Genomic DNA, 25,259 nt, shown 5'->3' on the forward strand with positions numbered 1-25,259 from the left:
TCCTTTACTTCTCTGACTGCATTTAGGCTACACTCAGGTCTTTGCTGTCTGGTTCCAGAACCGAACCTTTTTTCCCCCACGCACAGGAATCTTTCCTTTCTGGTGACCAGGGCCCTGCAGATGTCACCAGGAAAGTGGTGATCCAGGCAAGACCAGGCTGCACTGAAGGGACAGAGGTGAGTGGGTGACCGACTCTTGCCTCTCCCCATCCCTTTACTGAATCGCGCCCTGAGTGACTAACCTTTCTATTTCCACGTTTCCATTACCCTACCTGGGAAATAACTGCCCCCGAAATTCCCCTGACTCTCACCCCCTACCAGCCTGTTAGAGAAGTGGCACATGCCTTTGGGCCTAGACGTTTGGTCTAGTCTTTTAGGTTAGCCTTGGGACTGTGGCATGCATTTCAGTTTGCCCTGTGTGAAGCAGGACTACTGCCGCCATGAGATGCGGGTGCAGAGGGAGCTGCCAGGTGGGCAAGGTGGCCAGGGTTGCAGGAGACACAGCGGCGCTAGGACCCAGGTCCGGGTCGGAAAGAGAGGATGGCGGGCTTTAGGACCCTGTGGCGGAGGCCGCGTGGGGAGAGTCTCTCCCGGACGAGGCTTCTCCGCCCCCTCCGGCTCCGACTCACTCCTCCCCCGCCGGCCATGTTGGCTCCTCTCGGGCCCCGCGGTTGAGCCGCGTCCCCCTCCCCCCTCCCGGACCCCGGACCCCAGACCCCCTCCCCAGCGGGCGTCTCCACCCCTTCTGGCGCCCGGAGCGCGGCCATGTGAACCGCCTGTACCCCGGGGAGAGACGAGCCCCGAGCCCGGCTGGACGCCGCTGCCTCAGGTTTGTGGGGTCTGTGGCCAGGGGCCTGAGAGGGAGGGAGCCCCGCTTTCATCCGAGGCTTCCCTCGGGGAACAGAGGCTCCAGAGCCGGCTTGAGCTTTGCCGGGGCGGGAAGCCGACGGGAGCTTATTTCCTGCGAGGATCCAACCTGAGGCGAGGGTCTCCTTGCCCTGAGGTCTGGGAAGAGAACAGGGCTGGTGCGGCTGCTGAGGACCCCGGACGGGCCCGCGGGGGCAGGAGGAGCTGTAGGGGCTCCTGGCGACAGTGAGGAGGCGGAGAAGCCGCCTGGCTGGTGGAGATGACTCCTGTGGGGGACTTGGGGTGGAATCCCCGGGAGGGGCTCCACCTCCTCGGGTGGGGGTGGGGATTGCCTGAGCGCGAGGGGTGGGTGAAGGGGTTCCCTTGGCGGGTTAAAAGCTCCGTTTGCGGGGAGCTGGGCGTTTTGACTGCGGTGAGTGGAGGCCGGAAGGGGTTTCCAGGGGTCTGAGGGTGTCTCCCTTGGGGAGTGCACCCATTCTCTTGAGCGTGGAGATCAGGAGAGGGCCTTCCTTGCTGAGGGTGGTGCTGCATTTGGCTCGGGGCCCTCGCGTCCCGGGAGAATCCCCCACTCCGGGGATGGAGGTTGATAGGGCTTCCGCTGAGGCTTTCGAATTTGAGCTGGGCTGAGGGGCAGAAGGGAAGAATAAAGAGGAATTCCTTTTTCCAAGGAGATTCCTCACTGAGGGGATCCCCGCTTCCGTGGCAGAAAGATGATACCGCATCATCCCTTTCTTTCCCGGTGTTCCCAGTTTTCAGGAGAAGGCAATGCCAATAGCAGTTGTCGTTTGTAGGGTTTATTGGAGTGAGAGATTTGTCTGCTTTGGGGGACGACGGAGGGGATAGCTTCCACCTCCATCTGTACACAAACAGCCCCTCCCCCAACCTCCCGCAGGAAGTGGCCGGGAAATGGCAGCTGTGCGTTTGCTGCTGCGTGTCTTGTTGTTTTGAAATGTCCATTTTAATCAGATTTTGTTTCATTTTCTGAAGCCTTCTGGGCAGGCTTGGATCTTGCCAACCATGTGGTCCGAGAGACCTTTCGTTGGACTTTTTTTTTTTTGTAAACTTGTCAACTGGAAGTAGTCAACTTCAGTTGACTCATGTATCCCAGTCCCTCCTCCAGAACATCTCTGTCTTCCTGTCTGGTTTCGTTTTGTTTTCCCTTGAGCTAGAGGTCATAGAGAAGCAAACTCAGTTATCTACCAGCGGAGTACACTCTATATAAGTGAGCAAACTCCCTCAGCATAGAGAGCTGTCAGGGAGACTAGAGATCTTTTGTGGCACGAGTAGCTTTTTGGGGTCCTACTTTGGTATAGTTATTATGACAGTTTCTATATTGCAGAACACCTCAGCAAGTGAGCTTGTGAAGAAGGGTAGATTCTGAGAAATGGACGAAGAGGAAGGGGTGAGGAAGATTTAACTATTAGATGGATTTGTGTGTTGGGGGTAGGGACTGATTTACAGACTGAGATTGGTGAACTCGGTCCTTGGTGGTGATTCTAGCCTAAGGGCAGCCCCTGTGGGAAGCTTGTTATTTGACTAAGGGTGCTGGAGATACTACCTTCTGCAGAATCAACTAATTAGAATAGTACAGTTTGTTATTATATGACTTACTCTTTAATCCATAAAAGAACGTCTCCCCTCTTATTCTTCTTGGAAATTGGTAAGCTTTTCCTCTGTTCCCTGCAAAGTCATGTGCCCAGATTTTTTTTTTCTTTCTTTTCACTTGATAATCCTAGGTTATTTCTCCTGTAACATATAGTGATGGACTGTGTGCTATGTCCCCAGGCATTTTGTTGCACACTGGATTTGGTTAGGGGCAACAGTTGGCCACAGAATTTTATTTTTCTTTCTTCTCTTTTTTTTTCTTTTTTTTTTTTTTTTTTGAGATGGAGTTTTGCTCTTGTCGCCCAGGCTGGAGTGGTGTGATCTTGTCTCACTGCAACCTCTGCCTCCAGGGTTCAAGCGAGTCGCCTGCCTCAGCCTCCCGAGTAGCTGGGATTACAGGAGCCCGCCACCGCATCCGGCTAATTATTTTATTTTTAGTAGAAACAGGGTTTCATCGTGTTGGCCAGGCTGGTCTCGAATTCCTGACCTCAGGTGATCTACCCACCTCAGCCTCCCAAAGTGCAGGGTTTACAGGTGTGAGCCACCATGCCTGGTCTTCTTTTCTTTTTTTTTCTCTTCTCTTTTCTTCTCTCTTTTCTTTTCTCTTTCTTTTTTTTGAGACAGGGTCCCACTCCGATTCCCAGGCTGGATTGCAGTGGCGCCATCATAGCTCATTGCAGCCCCGACCTCTTTGGCTCAAGTGATCCTCCCACCTCAGCCCCCTGAGTAGCTGGGACCACAGACACGCACCACCACACCCGGCTAATTTTTTGTAATTTTTGTAGAGGTGGGGTTTTGCCACTTTGCACAGGCTGGTGTTGAACTCCTGGGCTCAAGTGACCTGCTACTTTAGCCTCCCAAAGTACTGAGATTACAGGCATGAGCCACCGTGCCCCGCCTATGACCCCAGGACCACAGGATTTTAGATTTTGAAAGATAAAGTTTTGTGGGTTTTTTTGTTTTTTTTTTTTTTGTTTTTTGAGATGGAGTCTCGGTCTGTTGCCCAGGCTGGAGTACAGTGGCACCATCTCGACTCACTGCAACCCTCACCTCCCAGGTTCAAGCGATCCTCCTGCCTCAGCCCTCCAGTAGCTGGAATTACAGGCATGCGCCACCATGCCTGGCTAATTTTTGTGTTTTTAGTAGAGAAGGGGTTTCGCCATGTTGGTCAGGCTGGTCTCGAACTCGAACTCAGCCTCCCAAAGTGCTGGGGTTACAGGCATGAGCCACCGTGCTAAGCCTTGAAAGATAACATTTTAAGATTATTTGGACTATCCTGAAAACTACCTAAGCCTGTCATTTAAATCATCTTTTCACTATTTATTTTCCAGGCAAAAACCCCTCCCACCTAGATGAAGATCCCTAGATTAAAGATCCAGTATGGGAGCAGATAGACACTTATGATTGTGTGAAAGTGGCATCATCACTAGGAAGATAGCATCATTGCTCTTCTCACTGTGGCTGTTGGGGTTTTTGATATTCTGGGAACAGTAAAAACAAGTCCATCTGATGTCAGCATCCTTTTTCTTGCCCTTGATTAGTTCCTTTAAGTTGCTGTCTGATGGGGTTGATTTGATGCTGATTTTAAGTTCCCCTTTTTTCAGCCTTTGCTTACCTGAATTGGCACTTGACAGAACAGCAAGTTGATTTTCCCTGTTGGGGGTTAAAAGAGTAAAGAAAGGAGAAATAACTACTCTTGAGTCTTTCGACTTTTAAAAGAAAAGCTGATTTTGAGAAAATAGTGATTTCATTTGATACATGATTGACTTGGGAGCTGAATGAAGCAAACTTTTCATGGCCTTCTTATAAAATGGGTGCATTTTTCTGTCAGAAAAATATATTTCTTAATATTTCAAGCTTCTCGATGAAAGAAAAAATCTGAGGTGTAAAGAGAGCTGTATGGGCTGACCCCAGAGCCAGTCTAGAATGAAAGGTTCATCTTGTAGTCTTGCGGCTCTGGAATCAAGTATTACTAGGAGAGAAACAAAGCTTGTTAGGGTTACTGACAGTGTCTTCCTGCTGTTGACCTTTCTTGTCACCACTGAAGAGGTCAAGCACCAAACTGCTATTCTTACTGCCAAAACAGTATAGAAGTTAGTCATTGATAATGATGTTTGACCTTGTGTGAGATGTATCAAGAGCAGCAATAATGCCAAATATAAAATTTGAGATAATTCCTGGGGCAAATAATCTTCTTGGTTTGTTTCTTAGGATGTTGGTGTCCTCATATGCCTTATATATAGCCCAAGATGAATAGTTTCTCAGTATTATCTCATGTGGGTCGGTAGGACTATTTTTCACCAGCTTGTTATTGTCAGTCTGCCTAATTTTGAAATTTAAAAAATCGTTCAAAACAAAAAAAAGCCCATCTTTGAAGATATCTGATACTTTGAAGACACTGTCACTAGCAGTAAAAGTAGCATTGGCTTAGGGTTTTGTCTTTCCTCCTCGTTAAAGAGAACAGTTATTATGGGGGCATTTTGCAGACTAAAATACTGTAATCTTGCCAGAAATTTACCAAAGAAGGGAAGAAGTTTTTAAGAGATAGATGGTCTTCCTACTTTTAGTCTTTTGAGGTTGGACTCTGTAACCTGCCTCACGAATGGGGTCCTTAACCTGCCTGCTTAGCTCATTTTTGGGGGTGGAAAGGATAGAGTCCTTAATTGTTAGAGTTTAAATTCTGGCCAGGCACGGTGGCTCAGCCTGCAATTCCAGCACTTTGGGAGGCTGAGGCGGGCGGATAACCTGAAGTCAGGAGTTCAAGACCAGCCTGACCAACATGGTGAAACCCTGTCTCTACTAAAAATATGAAAATTAGCTGGGCGTGATGACGGGCGCCTGTAATCCCAGCTACTTGGGAGGCTGAGGCAGGAGAATTGCTTGAACCGGGGAGATGGAGGTTGCAGTGAGCAGAGATTATGCCACTGCACCCCAGCCTGGGCAACAGAGCCACACTGTCTCAAAAAAAAAAAAAAAAAAAATTCTAAGAAACAATCAGAGCTGAAAGAGGGAAATAACCTTAATATAACCTCTGGACTGTGGCTTTTAGTGTCCTGCAATTTCAGAGGCATTCCCGGTCTTCTGAGAGTAAAGTGACTGGAAATGTGGCAGAAAACTTAACCTGTAGTTTCTTTAATTAACAAATATATAAAAACCTATTATATGTCTCGAGTGTTCAGTTAAACCAAGCAGAACATTTTATCAATTCAGAGCTTACATTTATTTATTTTTTTGTTTGGTTGAGAACAGTGGTGCGATCATAGCCCACTGCAGCCTCCAGGTCCTGGACTCAAATAATCCTCCCACCTCAGCCTCCAGAGAACCTGGCACTACAGGCATATGCCACCATGCCTAGCTAATTTATTGGCTTTTTACATTATCAGTACTTCCCTATTTTCAGGCCTTATTTTCTTCAAGGAATGGCTATTTAAGTACGTCAAGATTTGAGGCCTTTCTTCTCTCTTGAAATTTTTATCTCTGTGAAGAGTGAAACTGAGTTTTTTTTTTTTTGTTCTCTGAAAATAGTAAGAGCAAAGCCCATGACCTTCATTGGATGAGTAAGCTGGTAGTGGCAGAAAAGGTAGATTTACTCATTCATTTCTTCAGTTCATGGACTCAACAAATATTTGCTTTGGTTCTTTTGTATACTTAGTACTAAATTAGGTGCTGGAGATATAATGGTGGAACTTATATCCAACTAATGCTGTGGAACCGACATAATGTAGTAGAAATAAGGACAGAGAACAGTCATCTTTGAATTCTTCTGAACAGCCTGGACGTGACAGTTTTGTTTGAGTAGCCCCCTTAGTATAATCTTCCTTCTTTCATTATCTTTGTTCTGCCTCACTTGGAGTCCTGACTAGGGAAGGTAGTTAAGGAGAGGATGGATATTTTGAGCCTCAGTCAGTATATGATATAGTTTGTCCAAGTCAGAGTTCAAGGGAAGCTTGTTACCAGGGCACTCAGAATGGGTTATCGTGATTGGAGAAGAGGGCATATTTATTCTGTGGCTTGGTACTTGGAATTTTTTTTTTTTTTAATGTAGAGATGGGGTCTCACTATGTTGCACAGGCCAGTCTTGAATTCCTGGCCTCAAGTGATCCTGCTGAGGTTATAGGCATGAGCCACCTCTCCCAGCCTATGTGGAACTCTTATTGGTGGAGGAAGATGGCTTAGCCAGGGAAATGAGGTTTTTAGATACAAAAGCCAAAGCATCGTCATTTGCAGTGTCAGGAACTGGGAACAGTGAAAACTTGGAACTTTCCCAAGGTGTGGGGCGGGAATGGGACAGCTTTTACATTAGAACAGGGTTTCTCAGCCTTGGCACTGTTGATATGTGGGCCAGATAATATCTTTGTTGTGGGGGGGGGCTGTCCTATGTGTTGAAGGATGCCTAGCAGCATCTTTGGCTTCTCCTTACTAGGTGCCAGTAGCACATACCTTCAGAGATTACTAAATGTCCCCTACGGGGCAGAATTGCCCCTGATGAGAACCTCTGTATTAGAGTGTGGTGGGTAATCCAGAGATGTGTAGAGTTAAAATATCCTTCATGATGTTCACAATTACAAAGCTAAAATGTAGTGGTGTGATTTTTACTATAGAATTTGCCTTTGCTGTTTAGTCAAGATAAACATTTGAAATCTTCTCTCATCCCCCCCACCCCAACTTAGAAACCTCCCATTTGTGAGATTTTGGTGTACTACATGGGAAGAATGAACTGAAGAGCTGCAGGGACCACTGCAGTATCCAGCTGGAGGGTGTTAATGTGTCTTGTTGTCCTGGGGGGTAGCCTCAGAGGCTGGAAGGTTAGAATTGGTCAGGGAGGACACCTGTAACAGTGTTGAAATATATAATATTTATTTAAACACTTTGTGCATTGTCAGCCTTTTTCTTTTTTTTTTTTTGGGGACGGAGTCTCACTCTGTCACCCAGACTGGAGTGCAGTGGCGTGATCTCGGCTCACTGCAACCTCCGCCTCCCGGGTTCATGCCATTCTCCTGCCTCAGCCTCCCGAGTAGGTGGGACTACAGGCGCCCGCCACCACGCCTGGCTAATTTTTTGTATTTTTAGTAGAGACAGGGTTTCACCGTGTTAGCCAGGGTGGTCTCGATCTCTTGACCTCGTGATCCGCTCGTCTCGGCCTCCCAAAGTGCTGGGATTACGCGAGCCACTGCTCCCGGTGTTGTCAGCCTTTTTCTATTAAACCATGTCACAGGCCCACAGAGTAGCAGCTCTTTGATTGGAACTGGGAGAAAAGCAACCTATTCGACCCTGTGGGGAGGGCTTTATTGCTTCAAGCTTATAGGGCAATGTCCCTTACTCTTATAAATGAAACATAGGAGCTCTTAAAAGATCCATTTATGTACAGCTGGGACTGGGCTGGATGCTTGCATGAATGTACTTCCTGGTATGAGAGTCATCTGCTACTCTAGGGGTTGGGCACTGGCTGATTTCTTTTCTCACTTGGCAAAAATCCTATTAGTTCAAAGGGAGATACCCTCCTTTGCTTTACTGTTCTTACTAGCTCTGGATGGGAGGACAGAGTTTACCTTTAGGGTTTATTGTGAAAAGCATCTTGAGTAGGAAGGTTAAAATGAAATAAACCTAGGTTTATTGTTTTTTTTTTTTTTGAGACGGAGTCTCGCTCTGTCGCCCAGGCTGGAGTGCAGTGGCACAATCTCGGCTCACTGCAAGCTCCGCCTCCTGGGTTCACGCCATTCTCCTGCCTCAGCCTCTCCGAGTAGCTGGGACTACAGGCGCCCGCCACCACGCCCGGCTAATTTTTTTGTATTTTTAGTAGAGACGGGGTTTCACCGTGGTCTCGATCTCCTGACCTCGTGATCCGCCCGCCTCGGCCTCCCAAAGTGCTGGGATTACAAGCGTGAGCCACCGCGCCCGGCCAAACCTAGGTTTATTGTTGAGAGGAGGTGTTCCCATTTTTTTTTTTGTATTCCCATACTGTGACATAATTAATTCCCATATTTAACTGACATCTTAAATCAGGAGTCAAATTGTATATAAGGAAGTCTGGCTGGATCATCCCTAGTTTTAAATTATATTTATGTTATATGTAGACCGTTTAGACCTGATTATCTTTTTTTTTTTTTGGAGATAGAGTGTTGCTCTGTCACCCAGGCTAGAGTGCAATGGTGTGATCTCAGCTCACTGCAACCTCCATCTCCTGGATTCAAGCAATTCTCCTGCCTCAGCCTCCTGAGTAGCTGGGATTACAGGTGCCTGCCACCGCACCCAGCTAATTTTTTGTAATTTTAATAGAGATGGGGTTTTGCCATGTTGGCCAGGCTGGTCTTGAACTCTTGACCTCAGGTGATCCCCCCACCTTGGCCTCCCAGAGTGCTGGAATTACAGGAGTGAGCCACTGCGCCCGGCCAGGCCTGATTATCTTTTTGAAAACTACACAGTCTTTTACTGTTTGTCTAATAATAGTAACTAATGTAGTCCTGGTAAGGTGGCTCACGCCTGTAATCCCAGCACTTTGGGAGGTCAAGGTGGGAGAATTGCTTGAGGCCAGGAATTTGAGACCATCATGGGCAACATAGCGAGACCCTGTGTCTACAAAAAAATTTAAAAATTAGCCAGGTGTGGTGGTGAGCACCTGTAGTCCTAGCTACTTGGGAAGCTGAGGCAGGAGGATCACTGGAGCCCAGGAGTTCCAGGCTGCAGTGAGCTATGATCATGCCACTGCACTCCACTCTGGATGACAGAATGAGACTCTGTCTCAAGAAGAAAAAAAAAAAACTAACGTTTATGGAGTGCTTGCTGGATGACAAACACTGTGCTGGGGCTCTAATTTAGATTTTCTCATTTCATCCTCACCAGTCCTTAAAAGTGGGTACAAAAATTGTTACAGATGATGAAACCTAGGCCCAGCAAGTATAAGTAACTTGTCCAAGGTTAAACAGCTAGCTAGTAAATAGTAGAGTTGGGATTTGAACCTAAAGCCCACTACATTGTGCTGACCACATTGCACAGCACAAAGACAATTTTATGTGTCTAGGAAGCTTCTTGTAAATGAAGTGGTTGTGGTTCTGATGACAGTTCAGAAGAGACAGGTGGAGAAACCGATCTCACATACTAGATAACTTCCCATTCTTTTTACTTCTCTGATTTCTGTGAGCCATCGACATATTGCTGTTAATATTTACAAAAACCGGATATGCTGTGCTTTTCCAGAGCAGCAGAGAGGAGATCACAACTTTGTTCTTGGATTCAAATAGAGAATGGACAAATGAACTGTGACCCATCATTGAGGAGGATATAGTCCACTGCACATAGGATGGAAGTTGCATGTGTCCTCTACACCAGGGGAGGTGTACAAAAAACTGGGGAGAGGAGAGGTGAGGATCAGATGAAATTGGCCCTCTAGGCATAGTATTTCCAGGACTTCTGAAGTGAAGAATGTCCTCCTTGCTCTGTGGTATAAGCTTTGGAAGGAACCTAACTAGAGACTAAGGAATGAACTTTCCTTTAATTCTTGCACTTCAGAAGGATTATTAATCTCATGATGCTTATCTTTCAGACCCCCTACTGCTGAGGAGTAGCTGTTAACTATACTAGGGAAATCCTGACCGGGCGCAGTGGCTCATGGCTGTAATCCCAGCACACTGGGAGGCCGTGGTGGGTCGATCACTTGAGGTCAGGAATTCGAGACCAGCCTGGCCAACTTGGTGTGTAACCCTGTCTCTACTAAAAAGACAAAAAATTATCTGGGCGTGTTGGCGGGTGCCTGTAATCCCAGCTGCTGGGGAGGCTGAGGCAGGAGAATCGTTTGAACCTGGGAGGAGGAGGTTGCAGTGAGCCGAGATCACACCCTTGCACCCCAGCATGGGCAACAAGAGGGAAACTCTGTCCAAAAAAAAATAGGGAAATCCTGGAGGACCCTGTGTGTTTTGTTTGTTTGTTTGTTTGTTTGTTTTGTTTTGTTTTGAGACAGTTTCGCTCTGTCACCCAGGCTGGAATGCAATGGAATGATCTTGGCTCACTGCAATCTCTGCTTCCCAGGCTCAAGCGATCCTCCTGCCTCAGCCTCCCAAGTAGCTGGCACTGCAGCTGCTCACCACCATGCCTGGCTAACCTGGGGTCTTTTCACTATAAAGACTCCATTTTTTTCACTGAGGCATAGCAGGTTTAAGTCTGCTACTTAATTTAGAGCAAGCTTGTCCAACCCACCCAGGACAACTTTGAATCTTGCCCAATACCAATTTGTAAACTTGCCTTTTTTTTTTTTAAAGCTCATCAGCTCTCATTAGTGTATTTTATGTGTGGCCCAAGACAATTCTTCCAGTGTGGTCCAGGGAAGCCAAAAGATTGGACACCCCTATTTAGACTAAAGATGAGATATCCTATATGGGAGATAAGTAAGTCCTAAAAACTTTTTCCCTTAAATCAACAAAATACAAATTGCTTTTAGTTTTTAGAGATGGGGTCTTGCTATGGTGCATAGGCTGGACTTGCACTTTTGGACTCAAGTAATCTTCCAGCCTCATCCTCCTGAGCAGCTGAGGCTACAGACAGGAACCACCATGCTTAGCTAACTTTTTTATTTTTTTGTGGAGACAGAGCCTTGCTATGTTTCCCAAGCTAGTCTTAATCTCCTGACCTCAAGTGATCCTCCTGCTTTAGCCTCCTGAAGCACTAGGATTACAGGCATGAGCCACCATGCTTGGTCTATTTTTATTTTTAAAATTTCAGTTAAAATTGATTAAGATACAGACAATTCCCACATACTATGCAGGGTTTATATATCATGCTCAGAATTATGTTATATTCACATTTATACTAGTGGTGTCTAATTTTAGTAATGTAGCATATTTATGAATGTAACTCTTGCAGACTTTGGCCAGTGGGCATATATATTCTTTTCTTTTTTTTTTTTTGAGACAGGGTCATGCTCTGTCACCCAGGCTGGAGTGCAGTTGGCTGATCATGGTTCACTGCAGCCTCGACCTCCTGGGCTCAAGTGATCCTTCTGCCTTAGCCTCTTGAGTAAGCTAGGACCACAGGTGTGCCCCACCACACCCTGCTACTTTTTTTTTTTTTTTTTTTTTTTGAGATGAAGTCTCACTCTTGTCCCCCAGGCTGGAGTGCAATGGCATGATCTCCGCTCACTGCAACCTCTGTCTCCCAGGTCCAAGCAATTCTCCTGCCTCAGCCTCCCGAGCAGCTGGGATTACAGGTGCCTGCCACCATGCCCGGCTAATTTTTGTATTTTTTAGTAGAGGTAGGGTTTCACCATGTTGGCCAGGCTGGTCTTGAACTCCTGACTTCACCAGCCTCGGCCTCCCAAAGTGCTGGGATTTCAAGTGTGAGCCACCGCACCCAGCCTTCACACCCTGTTACTTTAAAAATGTTTTGTAGAGATTGGTCTCACCGTGTTATCCAGCTTGGTCTTAAACTCTTAGCCTCAAATAGTCCTCCTGTTTTGGCTTCCAAAGTATTGGGATTATAGGTGTGAACCACTATGCCAGGCCTCATCATATACGTACTTAACCAGTGTATTCATTCTTTTTTGTTTTTGAGGTGGAGTTTCACTCTTGTCGCCCAGGACGGAGTGCAATGGCGCAATTTCGGCTCACTGCAACCTCTGCCTTGCAGGTTCAAGCGAGTCTCCTTCCTTAGCCTCCTGAGTAGCTGAGATTACAGGCACCCGCCACCACACCCAACTAATTTTTGTATTTTTAGTAGGGACAGGGTATTACCATGTTGGTCGGGCTGGTCTCGAACTCCTGACCTCAGGTGAGCCACTGTACCTGGCCTGAGTTCTTCTCTTTTTTAAAATGTAGTAACATAATTCAAGGAGTTGCTTTTTCTGTATCAAGACAGATTATGTTTCTCACATATCAAGTTGGTATGCACTAGGATATCACAAGAATCCAATTGATATGTTAGACTTTACCAATAATTCTGGCTTCTGCTTGCTTGCTTTCCTTTCCTCTGTCAAAGTTAAATTCATTCTGATCAAGGGCTTCTCATCATTCTTACTAGTATTCAGAAAGGGTGAAAAACTTTTTAGCCATACCTCAATGAGCCATTGCACTTTACAAATATAAATTATCTTGCTATTTTCTCTGTGACCCTTTCTTTATATTTAAGCCACAAAACTAAAACATTAGGAAATAACCATAGTAGACATAACAGAATAATATTTTTGGGGATACCCTCATATTTAATCAATTTTCCACTGCTGACATTTTTCTGACCTGTGTTCTTGGGGAGCATAAAGAGTAGAAGTATTGCTGGGTGATTTGAGGTTTGCCATTATGATCACCTTTCTGAAATGTATTCTCCTTTTCAAATCCCTTTACTAATGTAACTACTATCTTGAGATGTCTAGGCTTATGGATAAGATAATTAGAAATTATGTTTAGCTTAAGTTTAATCATGAAACAAAGAATGTTTATCAAATATGCTTTTCTGTCACAAAGATGGCTTTGAGAACCTTTTGTGGGCCTGGGAGGGAGACTTTACCTTGAGGATAAAAACAAAAGGATGGAGAATGTTTAGTGTTACAGTAGAGGGCTAATATCTAATATAGAAGGGTAACCTGGGCTGAGTGGGGCTTACATAGTGGGAAGACTCCTCCAGGCTTGTATCTTGGTTTTTCTCGCTAACTTGTTTTGTTTTTTAATCTACAAAGCTGGCTTTAAAAGACTATTTTCATAGGGTCATTGCTCAGGCTAGAGGCATATTTTCTCCTTTTCTTTTCTTAGCTTGTACCTTCCCTCACACAGTACTTAGGTAGTAGAAGGGTAAGTAGGTGGAGGGGAGGGGTCATTCCCCCTGGAAAATTCCAGGTGACGTAACCTTGTTTAACCGCCAGTATTTTTTTTTCCCCTCTCTCTCCCCTCCTGCAGAAATGGAGGCAAACGACCATTTTAACTTTACTGGCCTTCCCCCTGCACCTGCTGCCTCAGGACTGAAACCCTCTCCTTCCTCAGGGGAGGGCCTCTACACTAACGGGTCTCCCATGAACTTCCCCCAGCAAGGGAAAAGTGAGTGTGAGGGCTGCTTGGCTTGGGGAGGGAATGGGCATCATCCCTTTAGGGCAGATTCATTGGGGGGATATTTCGCTCTACTTTGCTGCTGGAGAGAAATCAACTTCTAAGAACAAGTTCTAGGGTTTTTTGGAAACATTTTTTGTATTGACTTAAGGTTGGAAGAGATTGGAAAATCCCACTGGCTTTTTCATCTTAGCATGTTCTTCTGTCAGCCCTGTTCCCCTGGCTGCTGACAGAGCAGTGAGGTGGCTACTGCTGCTGATAACCAGGTTGGACCCATGAGAGAGGTAAAGTGCTAGCCTTCTAAGAAGCTGTTTTTAGAGGTTAGGGAAGCTACACTGGGTCAGGACTGAGAGTTGAATGAAGGTTGCAGTGTATTGCCTTTTAGTTTGTACATCAGAGAAAGGCAGATGCTAGAAGCACTTATTCCACCTTCTGTCCTTGGATGGAAGGTAGGGACAAGGGAAAGTTTAATGCTTACTTAGTTCCCCAGAGAGAAGTTCATAATTCCATATGGAGGTGTTGCTGCCAGGATTGGGTCTTTTCCTGGATTTGGCTTACCAGTTGCTCTGTACCATGACTCGCCAGGTACCTCTATAATCTTGCATGGGTTTCAGGTCCTTTATACTTGGAAGCAGAGAGAAGCCCACATGCTTCCCTCCTTTCTTGCAGCAGAAAAATACTGCTACTTCTCCCTCCGATCCTCTCGAAGAGGGTTGCAGATGGTAGAAGCTCCCTTATTTCATTGGATTCCACCCTACCCTCAAGCTTCCTTAATATCTTGGTTCTTTTTGATTGATTGTTCTCCATCCCAGAGGTTGCCATTGATGTTGAGAGCTGAATTCTACAGCACTGCATGCAAAGCTCCCCCCACCCCTCCAGCTGGCATATTACCTTCCAATGCCTATAGGGAAGGGCCAAGCCCAGCCTTCTGAGCTGGGTTCTTGTCGCTGTGGTGACTGCAAATTCTATTCTTAGCCCAGCACAAAGTGCTGGATCTGTATGTGCCAGTGAGGTGGAGGTTGTTCCTTTTGGTACCACTGTGGGGTCAAATAGGCACTGGGGAAAGGGGGCCCGTGGAGAATTCAGTCATACCCCTCCAAGGGAAGAAATCCCCTAGGGAATGAGAGTAGGGCAGAACGCAAGTCACTGTAGGGAGTCTGCAAACAGTTTCATTTAATTAAAAACAAAAAAAAAAGGCTGAGCGTGGTGGCTCACGCCTGTAATCCCAGCACTTTGGGAGGCCGAGGCAGGTGGATCACAAGGTCAAGAGATGAGACCATTCTGGCCAACACGGTGAAACCCCGTCTCTACTAAAAATACAAAAATTAGCCGGGCATGGTGGCGGGTGCCTGTAGTCCCAGCTACTTGGGAGGCTGAGGCAGGAGAATCACTTGAACCCGGGAGGCGGAGGTTGCAGTGAGTCGAGATTGCACCTCTGCACTCCAGCCTGGTGACATAGCAAGACTCCGTCTCAAAACAAACAAACAAAAAATAAACCAAAAAAAAGCCAGCAATAAGCAGCAGCAACCAGCTCTGCTGGTGGCTCTCGTGGTAGGCCTGGAGAGCTCTCTAGCCCCCTATTCAAAAGCAGTTGCTAAACCTACATCCAGGAGCCTCTGGGCTTGGTGTTCTCCAGAGACCCAAAAACTAAATATAGCAGGGGAGGAATCCCCCTTCCCTTTACCATGTCTTTTTCTAGTCAGTGCTATTACTTTGGGTTTGTTTTGGTAAAGTTGCTTGCCTACATATCTGTAACTGACCTTTTCTTTCCTTCTCTGCCAGGTTTGAATGGGGATGTGAATGTTAATGGCTTATCTACTGTATCTCACACTACTACTTCAGGGATTTTGAACTCTGCTCCCCACTCCTCCAGCACCTCACACCTCCATCACCCCAGCGTGGCCTACGACTGTCTCTGGAACTACTCACAGTACCCATCTGCCAATCCTGGCAGCAACCTCAAGGACCCACCCCTTCTCTCCCAGTTCTCGGGGGCACAATACCCACTCAACGGCATCCTTGGGGGCAGCCGGCAACCTTCATCCCCAAGTCACAACACTAACCTTCGGGCTGGGAGCCAAGAGTTCTGGGCCAACGGTACCCAGAGTCCCATGGGGCTTAACTTTGATTCACAAGAACTGTATGATTCCTTTCCTGACCAGAATTTTGAGGTGATGCCCAATGGACCCCCTAGTTTTTTCACCTCCCCACAGACTTCTCCTATGTTGGGATCTAGCATTCAAACCTTTGCACCCTCCCAGGAGGTAGGCAGTGGTATCCATCCTGATGAGGCAGCAGAAAAGGAGATGACTTCAGTTGTGGCAGAGAATGGCACTGGCTTGGTAGGCAGCCTGGAGCTGGAGGAACAGCCAGGTATAACTGGGTTGGTGAACTGGGTGGGGAAAGGGAAAATGGAGCTCGGGGGGATAGTGGCTTTTTGAGGTGAGAAAAACTTGTCTTTCCAGCTCTCTGCAGTGGAGGCTGATTTGCATGTTGGTGATTAGCAATTAGCAGAGCCAAGTGGCTGGTGTTTTTGTGGCAGCAGCACCAGCTCGCGAGTGGGAGTGCAAATTATTTCAAGCTCATGCAGAGCTTCTGGCCTGGAGAGGGCAGGTGGGCGAGCCCGAAACAGCCCCAACAGACACCCTGCATCAAGAAAGGCTTCTTTCAAAATATACGGAGTAGTTAGGGTCTAGCAGTGGGCATTGAGGCTGTTTTAACTGACTGTGGCAGGATCAGACTGGCTGCTAAAGTCGTCTGAGCCCAATGTAGTGATTGGCATGCGAAGGAGGGAAGGAAGCAGGCAGAGCATATCATTATTTGTCTACTCAGTTTCCTTTTTTTTGTTGTTTAGCATTAGTACATGTGACAGCCCCTCTCATCTTTTCCCTCAAAATAGATAAAAGCTTAGCTTCCAGTTGATTCCTGGTACAAGGGTAACCACTACTCTGTAAAATTACAGGATGTTTTCTCTGTTTCCCAATGGCTGGGGGAGATATCTGAGAACATGATAGAGATCTTATCTCAGACCCCACTCTCTTTTCCTCTCTTTGCCTGCTGTAGGATTGATTTTACCAGCACATCTCTGCTCAGAGTATCTTGATGTGATCGGTTCCCAGCAATGAACTGGCCGCAATAAATGTTGAATGAATGAACATCCTTCTAGCAAAGATTGACTGCCTAGTATAGCTAAATGAACCAATATAAGGCACTGATTTTGACTTTTGGTCTCTCCTGGGATTTCCTAGAACTGAAGATGTGTGGCTACAATGGCTCTGTCCCTTCTGTGGAATCGTTACACCAAGAGGTCTCAGTCCTGGTCCCTGACCCCACAGTGAGCTGTTTAGATGATCCTTCACATCTTCCTGATCAACTGGAAGACACTCCAATCCTCAGTGAAGACTCTTTGGAGCCCTTCAACTCTCTGGCACCAGGTAGGTTTGGAGGCTGGGTCGCTTCAACTTATCCACGCAGAGTAGCCAACCTTTACCTGAAAGAGACAGTAAAATGGGAAAAGTATTAGGCAGTCAGGGGCACTGGGGCTTCCAGGTAGGCCTAAGGCAGACCACAGTTACATGCCACAGGACTTGCTGCACTAACTGAATTCTGAGCTGAATTGGTTCATGTCCCAGGTTCTTTCCCAGTATTCCTTTTGGCCAAGAGCTCTGGGCTGTAATAATTCACTGGATAGGGACTTATTACCACACAGTTGATCTTTCTGGGTTCTAACAAACTAGGAAGAAAACATTTATCAGTGAGCAGTTACCTTTTACTCCGCTGAAGTACAAGAAAGACATATTTTATGATAAATCCTAGAATTTTGCATAAGTCTCTGGGTAGATAATACTACCAATGCCTTTCCTTTCATTTTCACCTTGTAGAGATGAGGTCTTGCTATGTTGTCCAGGCTGGTCTTGAACTCCTGGCCTCAAGCAATTCTGCCTTGGCCTCCCCTCAAACTTTTATGATCCCTATGGTCTGATGACTGCTCTTTCAGGGAGAAGGCTTTATTTGTTACCTAACTTAATATTAGGAAGAATGTTCACATTGTGGGAACTAGAATTGGATGTTTTCTGACCAATGTTTCTTAAATCTTGCTTTCTGATTTTTTTCTCATTATCCTGCTCTGATTTTTCTGCCCTTGTGAACAGAGCCAGTGAGTGGAGGACTATATGGTATTGATGACACGGAGCTGATGGGTGCAGAGGACAAGCTGCCTCTTGAGGACAGCCCTGTGATTTCTGCCCTTGATTGCCCTTCCCTCAATAATGCTACTGCCTTCAGTCTCCTGGCAGATGATAGTCAAACATCAACCTCTATCTTTGCCAGTCCCACCTCTCCACCTGTCCTAGGGGAGTCTGTCCTGCAAGGTAAGTGAGGGTAGGTAGGACAAAGAAAGACCTTTACCTGAGAAAAGATGAGAGAATAAGTTCCATAGTTAGGGCCTTAAGAGTGGGAAATCTGGCCGGGCGCAGTGGCTCACGCCTGTAATCTCAGCACTTAGGGAGGCCGAGGCGGGCGGATCACCTGAGATCAGGAGTTTGAGACCACCTGGCCAACATGGTGAAGCCCCGCCTCTACTAAAAATACAAAAATTAGCCAGGTGTGTTGGCACGCGCCTGTAATCCCAGCTACCCGGGAGGCTGAGGCAGGAGAATCACTTGGCCCCAGGAGGCAGAGGTTGCAGTGAGCTGAGATTGTGTCATTGCACTCCAGCCTGGGCAACAGAGCAAGACTCCATCTCAAAGAAAAAAAAAAAAAAAAGCAGGAAAGCAAGAGCACCTTGCTGGGAGCTGAGGGGCTATGGGATAGTATATGGTGGAACTAAAAGAGGCATAGGCTGCTATACTCTGACCTGTGCCCTCTGCTTTGAAGAACTTGTGAGACTTGGAATTTGTAGGGAGAAGGAGGCTAGAGGCTTTATTGGCACCAGGTAAAAGGTATTTCTTCACACAATGACATCTGTAGCAACTTTACCCTTTAATCTTCATGATTGGTTGGGAGAAAAAGCTACTTCTTTTTCCAACCCTAGGGAAGACCTCTTGAAGTAACCCTGTTTAGCTTGGTCCAGGTTTGACTGAGTAGATTCTCTTGTTTTATGTGATGCCTTTTTTTTTTTAAAGCCTATCCTGTCCCTTTGGATTCTAGATAACAGCTTTGACCTGAATAATGGTAGTGACACTGAACAGGAAGAAATGGAATCTCAATCTTCAGACTTCCCACCATCCCTGACCCAGCCAGCTCCTGATCAGTCATCCACTATTCAGCTACATCCAGCAACCTCACCAGCAGTCTCGCCAACAACCTCCCCAGCAGTCTCCCTAGTGGTTTCTCCAGCAGCCTCCCCAGAAATCTCTCCAGAAGTTTGTCCCGCAGCTTCTACACTTGTCCCTCCAGCAGTCTTCTCAGTGGTCTCTCCAGCTTCCTCAGCAGTCTCCTCAGAAGTCCGCTTGACGGCTTCAGTGACATCCCCAAAAGCCTCTCCCGTAACTTCCCCAGCAGCTGCCTTTCCAACAGCCTCCCCAGCAAATAAGGATGTCAGCAGCTTTCTAGAAACCACTGCTGACCCGGAAGAGATCACAGGAGAAGGACTCACTACTTCTGGTAGTGGTGAGTATCCAGATTGTATTCTGTCCCTGTCTGGTTCCAAGAAACTTTTCTGTCCCATGTTGCAGTTAGCCTTTCCCTACTGGCCTATTGTTTAAATATTTTGCTTGAACTCTTAACTTGGGTATCCCTTCCTCCCAAGGTGATGTCATGAGGAGACGTATTGCTACCCCAGAAGAAGTTCGTCTTCCCCTCCAACATGGGTAAATGCTCTAGTTTGCTACATTTATTGACCTTGACAAGTTTAATGCACAACTCTAGAAAGAAGGGAATGCCTCTTTTCCTCTGAGGTGGGGGAGGAATGGGCCAGACAAGAGTAGATTACAGGACAGTTATCTGCAGTGATAATGTTTCTTGGCATGAGATTCCTAGGTTTTCCTTCTTCTCTCAAGGTCTGTCTTCCATCACCTATTCTTTCTTCATCTTGTAGTGACTCAATTTTGCCCAAGGAGCTCCAGCTATTATCTTTTCCAAACCCTAGGGCTCACATCCAAACTAGCTGGCTTGTCCTATTTCTGTGGAGAAGGGATAGTAATGAATGAGGAGTGGCTTAGTACTACTGAATTGAGGTGGTTTTGTTGTTTTAATGCTCTTAGGAGAGGTAAGGGCAGGAACAGTACATGACCAAAATGAACAAACTAGCTGACACCAGGGCCTTGTGGAAATAACTGCCTTCCTGGATCTTCCCCACCCCTGCCCCTCAAGACTACTTGTGGTCACCAAGTCTGAGTACTGCTTAAAATTTTGAGAGAAAGATTAGAGTTAGTTTTAGAAGTAACTCTAACTAACTCTGTGTTCTGCTCAGAACAGAGTTCCTAACTAAACCCTGGCATATTGAGTCTTTTCATGGAATCAGCAGCAAATTTATTTTTCTGCTTGCCTCCCTGCCCTTTGTCTTCTGTCTTTATTCCCCTTAGGTCTTTATCCTCTTTACTGGAAATCCAGTAACTTCCCTGAATGGCTCAGGGAGGGGTTTCTGGCAGCTTATCTCACTGATTTTGTGAAGGAGGGATGGAGATCTCTCTGAGCTTGTGCAGTTTGGTGTATTGCTTTTCTCCTAAGGGCCTTGATGTATTTGCCGGAGCTCAAGTCAGCCTTCTAGCCAAGCTTATCTCTCTTGGTGCTTTTGCATCTGCATGCAGTTCTAGAGATACAAATGTGGGGAGGGTCATCTGCTCAGAGGGCTTCGCTCTTAGGTGGCATGGGAGTGGGTAGGGGTGTGACCTGGCGGCAGGGCCCATGTGCTTCTCTGGCAGGTGGCGGAGAGAGGTGCGCATCAAGAAGGGCAGCCACCGATGGCAGGGGGAGACCTGGTATTATGGCCCCTGTGGGAAGAGGATGAAGCAATTTCCAGAAGTGATCAAGGTAATGTAGCTTTTTTTAAAGGACTCCTTTCCTGGGCTCAGTGGACTCTTTTCCACTGCCCAAGACTCCGTTCTTGGGCTCGGTGACAACAGGCTGGCATTGTCTGCTCTGGGCCTGTTCTGCTTGTGCCTTTGCTGGCCAAAGACATGGTAGGATTCCAATTTTATTAATGTTACTTTACTTCCTCCTCTTAGTACCTGAGCCGCAACGTGGTACACAGTGTCCGCCGTGAGCACTTCAGCTTCAGTCCCCGTATGCCTGTTGGAGATTTCTTTGAAGAAAGAGACACGCCAGAGGTGCAGACCCAAGGGTTAAATATGCTTTTGTCCCTGAGGAAGAGTTGGTGGACAAGTTGCAGCTTCCTCTTGTGGGGTTTGAAGGTTCTGGGGCATTGAATGGTTCCGAGGGCCTCGTGGCCTGCACTGATTCCTTACCCCACTGTAACAGTCTCCCTTGCTACCTTAGGGCTTGCAGTGGGTGCAGCTCTCAGCAGAGGAGATCCCATCGAGGATTCAGGCAATTACTGGCAAACGGGGTCGACCTCGAAACACTGAGAAGGCTAAGACTAAGGAAGTCCCCAAGGTGAAACGGGGTCGAGGTCGGCCACCTAAGGTCAAAATCACTGAGCTATTGAACAAGACAGACAACCGCCCCCTAAAGAAACTGGAGGCCCAAGGTACAGTGGTGTTTCTTACTTTGGGATTCTGCTCCCTCCATGAGGTATCTAAAATGTTGATGAATTGCTAATACCTGGATTTCCCAGGAGTGTGACTAACGTTATCTGGGAAGAATGAATCTGAATCAGCTTCTCCTTGGAACCCAGCATCCTAGTCCCAGCACTTGGGAATACTACTTTTCCAGCCATGCTCTTTCTTGAGTTGCTGTTACCAGTGAAACCTTGGGCTGCCCCCAGGTGTGTTTAGCCCAGAGGAGAGGACTTTCTTGCCCTTTCTTTCCATCTTTTAGCTCCTTATCATATACTGGTTCAGTTGTACCCTCTTACCTTACTCATTTCTACTGTCATGGAGGTTCAGAATTCACATCTGAATTCAAAAGATAATTGGGAGCCAGGCATGGTGGTGTGTGCCTAATAATCCCAGTTACCCAGGAGGCTGAGGCAGGCAGGAGAGGATCACTTAAGCCCAGGAGTTTGGAGGCTGCAGTAAACTTCAGTTGTGTTATTGCATTCCAACCTGGGCAACAGAGCAAGACCCTATTTCTAAAAAAAATAATAGGCCGGGCACAGTGTCTCACACCTATAATCCCAGCACTTCGGAGGGCCAAGGCAGGCAGATCGTGAAGTCAAGAGATTGAGACCATCCTGGCGAACATGGTGAAACCCCGTCTCTACTAAAAATACAAAAAAAAAAAAAAACAAAAACAAATTAGCTGGGCGTGGTGGTATGTGCCTGTAGTCCCAGCTACTTGGGAGGCTGAGGCAGAATAGCTTGAACCTGGGACGTGGAGGTTGCAGTGAGCTGAGATTGCACCACTGCACTCCAGCTTGGTGATAGAGCTAGAGCTAGACTCTGTCTCAAAAAAAAAAAGGCCAGGCACGGTGGCTCACGCCTGTAATCCCACCACTTTGGGAGACTGAGGAGGGCAGATCACCTGAGGTCGGGAGTTCAAGGCCAGCCTGACCAACATGAAGAAACCCTGTCTCTACTATAAATACAAAATTAGCCAGGCATGGTGGCGCGTGCCTATAATCCCAGCTACTCGGGAGGCTGAGGCAGGAGAATGGCTTGAACCTGGGAGGCAGAGGTTGCGGTGAGCTGAGATCACACCATTGCACTCCAGCCTGGGCAACAAGAGTGAAACTTCATCTCAAAATAATAATAATAATAATAATAATAATACTAGGCACTGTTTTAGTGGATGGACGGGTGAGAAATACCTACATTTTTCAGTAAATAGTGTGTTTACCCTGGTGTAGTGTGAAGAATGTGAAAAAACTTAGTCTTTTGATTTTCACTCAGACATCTAGCTGTGTCATGTTTCAACCAAATGACCTAGAACAAGTCTCATTTTGTTTTTTCTTGAGACAGAGTCTTGCACTGTCGCCCAGGCTGGAGTGCAGTGGCGCAATCTCGGCTCACTGCAAGCTCCGCCTCCTGGATTCACCCCATCCTCCTGCCTCAGCCTCCGGAGTAGCTGGGACTACAGGCGCCCGCCACCACGCCTGGCTAATTTTTTGTATTTTTAGTAGAGACGGGGTTTCACCGTGTTAGCCAGGATGGTCTTGATCTCCTGACCTTGTGATCCGCCCACCTCGGCCTCTCAAAGTGCTGGGATTACAGGTGTAAGCCACCATGCCTGGCCCTTTTTTTTTTTTGAGATGGAGTTTTGCTCTTGTTGCCCAGGCTGGAGTGCAATGGCGCGATCTCAGCTCACTGCAACCTCCCAGGTTTAAGCAATTCTCCTGCCTCAGCCTCCAAAGTAGCTGGGATTACAGGCATATGCCACCACACCCAGCTAATTTTGTATTTTTAGTAGAGATGGGGTGTCTCCATGTTGGTCAGGCTGGTCTCAAACTCCTGACCTCAGGTGATCCGCCCGCTTCAGCCTCCCAAAGTGCTGGGATTACAGGTGTGAGCTACTGCACCCGGCCAAGTCTCATATTTTAATCAAAGCCTTAGGTAGTTCATCTGCCCATAATATCTGTCTTAGAGGGTTGTCACGTAGACATGTGGTGGCGTTTCTATACCAGAAACAAAATAATAAATATTGTCATGTCAGGGCCAGGCACGGTGGCTCATGGCTGTAATCCCAGCTCTTTGGGAGGCTGAGACCAGCGGATCATGAGGTCAGGCGATCAAGACCGTCCTGGCTAAAACGGTGAAACTCCGCTTGTACTAAAAATACTAAACATTAACCGGGCGTGGTGGCACGCGCCTGTAGTCCCAGCTACTCGGGAGGCTGATGCAGGAGAATCGCTTGAACCTGGGAGGTGGAGGTTGCAGTGAGCTGAGATTGCACCGTTGCACTCCAGCCTGGGCGACAGAGTGAGACTCCGTGTCAAAAAAAATATATATGTATATATAGTCATGTCAGAAACATCAATTATGAAATACTCTTGTTTGCAGAATTATACTTCCACAAGTCTTCCCGAAAGGAAGAAATTCAGAACTTTTAGTGAAGCAAGACATGGAGCTGAGCATGATCAATAACTATGTCAGTGATTCTTTTGAGGTGTCCACTGTGTGGGCCTTTTTTCTGGCACACCCTTGGTTAATCAGTGCTTCTAACTACTACCCTCTTTCCCTGGCAGTTTGGCTTGCTGTATTCTTTCTCTGCTTTCTGCTCTAAAATCAGTCCGTGGGTTTCTGCTCTTGTCAGGTATCCTGGGAGAGAGATTGGCTCCAAGGCTACTCTGCCATTGTGGCCTCTTTTCTATCAGCAGGACACCTTCTAAAGCAGTCTGATTGGAGCCAGGGGCTGGTGCTTCTGGGCAGGAGATGTCATTTGAGTTCTTTGTGCCACCCCCATAGCAGGTGCCTCTCCTACATTTTTTCCCCCAATGTTTTATTATGTATACTTAAAAAAAAAAAAAAAAACTACTCTAGATTCTTCAGGGAGCTGCTTGGGAGGCCAGCTTTGAGACGGGCATGTGTTGCCCTGGATGCTAGAGAACTGCCTTCCTGCCTCACTTGTTTCATTTTTCTTTCTACTCTCACAGAAACATTGAATGAGGAGGATAAAGCAAAGATTGCTAAAAGCAAGAAGAAGATGAGGCAGAAGGTTCAACGGGGAGAGTGTCAGAGTACTATCCAAGGGCAGGTGAGGGACATCAGAGAGATGAAACAGTAGGTTAATTTTTCCTACAACCTACTTCATCTTTTATTTTCATTTCCCACATCCATCACTCCCTGTGTAGCAGCATATCTTCATTACCCTGAAATTTCTTGCGCTTGATTTAGAGAATTGGGCTTGTTCAAAAATAACATGGGCATCTCTAGGGTGAGAGAATTAATCCATTGCCAACCCCTCATTCCATCTCTCACCTCTCCTCCCCAGCACCCTTGTCTGTTTTTGAATCCTAGCCCAAGCAGAGATGCTTTCAGAGTTTGAGGAGAAATGACTTCCCTTATGGTTTACAGGCCAGAAATAAGCGGAAACAAGAGACCAAGAGCTTAAAGCAGAAGGAAGCTAAGAAGAAATCCAAGGTAGGTGCATGTACAAACTTGCCAAGTATGATTTCGAAGCCACTAAACTGATTTTTGTAAGACATGTACATCAGTCTTGTTTTATAGTGAGATTTCTGGGCTGTGAGTTTGGGAGGACTGGGACCAGGGAAGGATAGTAACTGATATCTTTATGGCACTCTTGGTTCCTCTCTTCCTTGGGTAGGCTGAGAAAGAAAAGGGAAAGACAAAGCAGGAAAAACTGAAGGAAAAAGTCAAGAGGGAAAAGAAGGAGAAGGTAAAAATGAAGGAAAAGGAGGAAGTGACCAAAGCCAAGCCAGCCTGCAAAGCAGATAAGACCCTGGCCACACAGAGGCGCTTGGAGGAACGACAGAGGCAACAGATGATCTTGGAGGAAATGAAGAAGCCGACAGAGGATATGTGTCTGACTGACCACCAGGTAGTGAGGAGAGAGTACCAGTTCCTGGGTCAGTTGGGAAGACTTTCCTTTAAAAAAAAAAAAAACGGACTTCTGCAATGGGAGAGACACTTCCATTAAAGATTAAAGGAAGGCCGGGTGCCATGGCTCACACCTGTAATCCCAGCACTTTGGGAGGCCAAGGTGGGCAGATCACTTGAGCCCAGCAGTTCAAGACCAGCCGGGGCAACAT

General features: G+C 46.7%; 2 protein-coding genes across 22 annotated transcripts in view; one reads left to right on the forward strand and one right to left on the reverse strand.

The window, feature by feature from the left end:
- BAZ2A (bromodomain adjacent to zinc finger domain 2A) overlaps positions 1-25,259 on the forward strand; it is a 40,799-nt gene that overhangs the window by 5,902 nt on the left and 9,638 nt on the right. For 4 of the 19 annotated variants that reach the window (XM_063621319.1, XM_063621320.1, XM_055246791.2 and 1 more), the window contains exons 3-14: positions 13,346-13,483; positions 15,275-15,865; positions 16,741-16,926; positions 17,644-17,862; positions 18,641-19,102; positions 19,242-19,302; positions 20,356-20,464; positions 20,659-20,760; positions 20,930-21,140; positions 24,144-24,244; positions 24,565-24,630; positions 24,815-25,048. In XM_063621319.1, coding sequence (XP_063477389.1) covers positions 13,346-13,483; positions 15,275-15,865; positions 16,741-16,926; positions 17,644-17,862; positions 18,641-19,102; positions 19,242-19,302; positions 20,356-20,464; positions 20,659-20,760; positions 20,930-21,140; positions 24,144-24,244; positions 24,565-24,630; positions 24,815-25,048 — 2,480 coding nt within the window. Of the gene's footprint in view, positions 1-86; positions 177-621; positions 829-1,244; positions 1,279-9,665; positions 9,830-13,345; positions 13,484-15,274; positions 15,866-16,740; positions 16,927-17,643; positions 17,863-18,640; positions 19,103-19,241; positions 19,303-20,355; positions 20,465-20,658; positions 20,761-20,929; positions 21,141-24,143; positions 24,245-24,564; positions 24,631-24,814; positions 25,049-25,259 lie in introns of those variants that run through there. The other 15 variants (XM_063621325.1, XM_063621328.1, XM_063621323.1 and 12 more) reach the window with 11 other exon arrangements.
- RBMS2 (RNA binding motif single stranded interacting protein 2) overlaps positions 16,309-25,259 on the reverse strand; it is a 102,408-nt gene continuing 93,457 nt past the window's right edge. For 2 of the 3 annotated variants that reach the window (XM_063621367.1, XM_055246831.2), the window contains one exon: positions 16,309-16,982. In XM_063621367.1, coding sequence (XP_063477437.1) covers positions 16,950-16,982 — 33 coding nt within the window. In that variant the 3' untranslated portion in view covers positions 16,309-16,949. The remainder of the gene's footprint in view (positions 16,983-25,259) is intronic. The other variant, XM_055246829.2, reaches the window with a different exon arrangement.

This window comes from Symphalangus syndactylus, chromosome 17 (genome assembly GCF_028878055.3).
Source record: "Symphalangus syndactylus isolate Jambi chromosome 17, NHGRI_mSymSyn1-v2.1_pri, whole genome shotgun sequence".
Taxonomy (NCBI): Eukaryota; Metazoa; Chordata; class Mammalia; order Primates; family Hylobatidae; genus Symphalangus; species Symphalangus syndactylus.